Source organism: Porites lutea, chromosome 4, assembly GCF_958299795.1.
Source record: "Porites lutea chromosome 4, jaPorLute2.1, whole genome shotgun sequence".
Taxonomy (NCBI): domain Eukaryota; kingdom Metazoa; phylum Cnidaria; class Anthozoa; order Scleractinia; family Poritidae; genus Porites; species Porites lutea.
The window spans coordinates 16370781-16375780 of NC_133204.1; the positions used below are offsets into that span (position 1 = coordinate 16370781).

Genomic DNA, 5000 nt, shown 5'->3' on the forward strand with positions numbered 1-5000 from the left:
CCGGCTGTTGTGTTTCGAACTTCCGCCACGCAGGCTACTGTCAATTTCTAAAAGGAAGGTTTGGGAGAATTAAAATTATGATCAAGTAGAACAATTTGTATTAGATCACCCTTCCAGAATTGTAAAATGAAAATATCTCCATATCCGCTCCACTCAGGGTTTTTCCATAATAAATTAACAACCACTGATTGGGATTCTTAAGCCACACTTCTTATGGCTCAGTTTATAAGTAATTAATAATGATTTGTATGAATGCCACCTGATGTGAATTTGAATCCAATGGAAGTTTTCGTTCTAGTTCGTATCTTATCAATGCAATGTTTTTTAACTGGCAGGCAACTTCTTTTATGTCGTGTGGCCCTTGGTAAGCCATTTTACCAGTTTTCAGCCGTCAAGATGGCGCATGCCCCTCCCGGTCATCATTCAGTTATAGGACGTCCCAGCTCAGAAGGGCTGTCGTTTGCCGAATATGTGGTGTATAGAGGGGAACAGATATGTCTTGCTTTTTAGTCAAGAGCTGTATTTTCTTTTCTCGTTGCACTTGTGACTGTCGAATACGTGGTGTATAGAGGGGAACAGGTATGTCTTGCTTTTTAGTTAAGAGCTGTGTTTTCTTTTCTCGTTGCACTTGTGGCTGTCGTTTAAGAGAATGCTAAGAGCGTCGTGGTTTGCAATCATCCTGGCTGAGATAAGAACTAGATGGAGAAAAAGCGAGAAAAAGCGGACTGCAAGCAGTCTACAATCGATTATATTGGGTGCGACTTTGGCATACATTTTTGGGCCAGAATGACAAAAGCTAAATTTACATGCAACAGAATCTTCATACCGCCCATCCCTGCACCATGAGGCTCGCTAATTTGTGGACGTATCAAAGTCGTCTTTCGTGAGAAATTCGTAGTTTCGTTTATTTATTGAGGTTTTCAGTGTTGTCCGCGGAGAACAGGCGCTCCACTGACGTAAAGAAGCTAAAGCACAGACATTTTGAGCGACACACGTCAACCGGAAGTGAGATCTATTCCCTCTTAATATGTCTTGAGGCTACCAAATTTCTATGTGTTCACTCTTATAGAGACGATCTGCCTTAAAATTTTGGCAAAACCGCTGTCGAAGGGTGCAAAAAAAGCCACCTCGGTTGACGTGCGTCGCCCAGAAACGTCTTCGCTTAAGCTTGTTGATATGAGCTATTGAAAAAAATGCAAATACAGGATTTGGTTATAATAATATGATGCAAGTGTCTTTTTTTTAATCGATGTGCCATTTGCTTAATTATCTGACACACTACCTACTTGTTTCCTTTGTTGTTGTTTACAGGCGTATCCAGAATACCTTATCACGTACAAGATTGTTAAACCCTCCAACGCTGAGACATCTCCATAAATTCCTTGTACATCACTATCAACTAAGAATGTGAATGGCTGAGATTGCTGTGAATATCTACATAACCGCATAAGCGTCACAACCCCGTCTAAAGAAATGTATGACCCCTACTAAAGGGGTTAACAGCTACTTGGAGCAACCAGAAACGTGATGAGAGAGAAGGGACAAGAAATAGGATGCACAAATTCGAAGAAAACCTGTTCCCGAAAAAGACTATTAAGCTTACAACGAGGCTGAGATTCAACTATGACTGGCCCCAGTTGTGCAAAAGCTGGATCTCGCTATCCACCCCGGATAAATCACTATCCAGTGGATAAATATCAGGGAAACCAATTGCGCTATCTAGTGGATAGAGATTTATCCGGTGAATAGCGTTAACCGCCTTTTGAACAACCTGGTCCTGGCTTATGTACTTCAGAGTTGATTATGGATTTTAAAGAAAAACACGAAATATGATGGCAACAAATTAATCATGAACATTGTACTTGTATATTACCGCAGAAAAATTTTATGTGATCTTGTAATTTAATATTGTACGTAGTAATCATGCAGTTAATGCAAAACAAAAAAGGTTATCCAACCGTGTCCTGACAAAGGAGAAGTTTTTACCCCCAATGGAAAGCTTTTTCGCAAGTTATTTGCGTACCGTATAGAACCACAAACTGTACTTTCATGCAGGTTATCCTCCGCGCCAAATGAAAAACCTTTTAATAATTGGTAAAGCCCAGCGAAAGGGAATTTAGACTAAAATATTATCTAAAGCCTTACTTGACATTACTTTGAAAAATAAGTTTGCGTGGTCAAAGTGTCTAAGTTGGAAGTTGATTATCTTTGTGTTTTTTCTAGTTTGGCCTTGACTGTTGGGGATTTCCTGGCCTGCAATAGTGACACCTGTCACTCACCTCTTATTAAGACAATCAATTTTTCCAAAGTTAACGCTGTTCCTTTACCTTACTTTGTTTATCACTTATCTGTCCTTTTGCTTTAATTGTAAATGTAGGTCTGTAAATATATATCAACTATTTCATTTAACTCCATGTTATAAACGAGCCTTTTTTTATACCAATATCAAAATGCTAGAGCAACGTTTGTCTGTGTGGTTGGTTGTTTGAAAATAGATTTAAATCATGTATTGTTAATATCAAGGACGTTCAGCTCAGACAACTTTTTGCATGCGACCTACATCATGAAAGGTATCGTTTAAATCAAACCTTCGACACATGTAAGTGAGAGCACGGTTCGTGTCTTGCTGCTTATTATAAGCTCACCACACCAGCGACCTCATGAAAGAGCTCGGGGGTACCGTTGGTAACATACCGCAGGTACTGCAACATCCTTACCAGCGTTGGATGACTACTTTGCGGTCGCATGGTTACAAGCTTATAGCTTGCAACAAAACTGTCGGTTCCAAGAAAACGTATACTGCAAAAAGCCGACAACTGCCACAAGCTTCGACAGTTGCTTATTTATTATTGCCTTCGTTTAATTTTTTCTTCGTTTAATTTTTTCTTCAACTAACAATCAATATATGCTTTTTTTAAAAAAAGAAACATTGCAGCGCTTATTACTATTAATGTCACTATTCCGCTTAAGATACGCATGAATTGGCAACGCAACTAAATAGCGCACGCAGTCAAATAAGGCAATAGCTACAAGATGTCGTAATAAGGAGGGGGGCGGGGGGGGACACAACCCTGTGGCAGGTTCTAGCGACTTCAGGTTATGCGCACAACAAAAACACCCCACTACCGTGGGGTAGGACAAGAGTATTGACAGAGCCTTTCGGGCTGGATCGGACAAGATTAAGGCAAATGAATAAGATGGCAAGATACAAGCAATGCCAAAAGCTCGTGGGAAGTGGCCACGCAGACTCAACCGCACCACAAGGAGTGACCCCCCCAAACTTTATTGATACATAATACAACAAAACGCCTCCAAAGGGAGGGAGGGTGGGTAACAAAAGGGCGTCGATAAAATCCGGAACATGGAACATTCCGTAACATGCCGGAACATTCCAGAACATGAAAAAATAAAAATAATTTTCATGAAAAAAAAAATTAAAATAATAAAATAAGTTTTGTAAAATTTAATAATAACGTAAAATAACAAAAAAAAAACGAAAAATAATGAAATAATCAATAAAAAGAATTTAGTATCCTCTCTGAGTATGAGAAAACAATATTTTGTCGCAACAAATTAAATTTGTTGGGTGAGTGAGGGTTCATGCAAATGACAGTAATGAGTGAAGGCTTGCTTCTAAATTCAAAATGTATTAAAATGGGTCGCGAGGAGAGGGGTTTTCAAGCTTTCCTCACACAGCTACCTCTTGTAATTGTTTGCCATAAGTTAATCATTTGGCGGTTAACCATTTGCGGTTCTGCAATGGTCTGAAATGTCGGTGCAGTATTTCATGTCAAGCCAAGTCGGTAAGTAGCTCATTTCAAGCCAACATATAGTCTCCTTAATATATATTAACCGACATTTGCTTACTTGGGGTGCTTTGCCTCACTTGAGGTTGACATGAATTACTTACAGACTAGGCGGCTCTGTGAACTTAAGAAGAGTATAGGGGCTCCTGTCTTTGGATTTCAGTGGACAATACTCACATTCGTGGTAGTTTCTATACTGTTTACAGTCAGCATGATATTTCAGACGTCTCCTCGCGTCGCAAGAGGAGTTTGCGGGGAGACGGCTAAAATTCAGGCTAACTGATAACAGTTAGAAACTATCGCTGCGCTGCCACTGCCACTGCAACGTGAATCTTTAATTTAATTATTTAAGTCCAAAGCGACGAGCCCCTAAGCTCTTCTTACGGTCGCAAAGCCGTAAATGGTAACCGTTAAACCGCATGGCAAACATTTACAAGAAGTGGCTGTGTGAGGAAAGCTTGAAAACCCCCTCCTCGCGACCCATTTTAATATATTTTGAATTTAGAAGCAAGCCTTCACTCATTACGGTCATTTGAATGGACCCTCACTCGCCCAAAAAATTAATTGCGACAAAATATTGTTTTTTCATACTCGGAGATGATACCAGTCTCTATTTCTTTCTTTCATTGTTTGTTTCTTTATTTTTTGTTTTTATGTTATGTTATGTTATTTATTTTGTTATTATAAATTTTTGCAAAAATTGTTTTCTATCTATTGTTCTTTTTATTATTTATTATTATTATCAAGAGCCATAATATGGCTCTTGTTATTATTTAATATAATTAATTAATTATTTTTTCATAAAAAAAAAATATATTTTAATTTTTTTATGTTCCGGGATGTTCCGGAATGTTCCGGAAGGTTTGTATCAGGCTCTCTTTTCGTTTCGCCTTGCCCGCCGGAATGTAATTTCAAAGCGAAACGAATATAGAGCCTGATCTCAGGTTACAATCTGCGCGATGCTAAGAAAAACAAGAAGACGCCCGAAGGCGTTTACGCGGGATATGTGGGTGTAAAAAAGAATTACGGGTATGTTGGATGGAAATGGAAAGTTGAGTAGTGTATGCAACAAATGCGTGCAGGAGAGACGGAGATGTTCTGTTAAGGACTAATACACTAGAAGATGAGTTACACACAAGGGTTCCTTTGCTACTCAAAACAAAACTTACATTAACATTACCACCATATATGTTA

At 38.9% G+C, this 5000-nt stretch overlaps 1 protein-coding gene across 1 annotated transcript in view; it reads left to right on the forward strand.

The window, feature by feature from the left end:
• LOC140932682 (poly [ADP-ribose] polymerase tankyrase-2-like) overlaps positions 1-2458 on the forward strand; it is a 128497-nt gene extending 126039 nt beyond the window's left edge. The window contains exons 13-15 of the mRNA XM_073382196.1: positions 336-464; positions 552-579; positions 1312-2458. Of these exons, the coding sequence (XP_073238297.1) occupies positions 336-464; positions 552-579; positions 1312-1377 (223 nt within the window). The 3' untranslated portion in view covers positions 1378-2458. The remainder of the gene's footprint in view (positions 1-335; positions 465-551; positions 580-1311) is intronic.
• The last annotated feature ends 2542 nt before the right edge of the window (positions 2459-5000 follow it).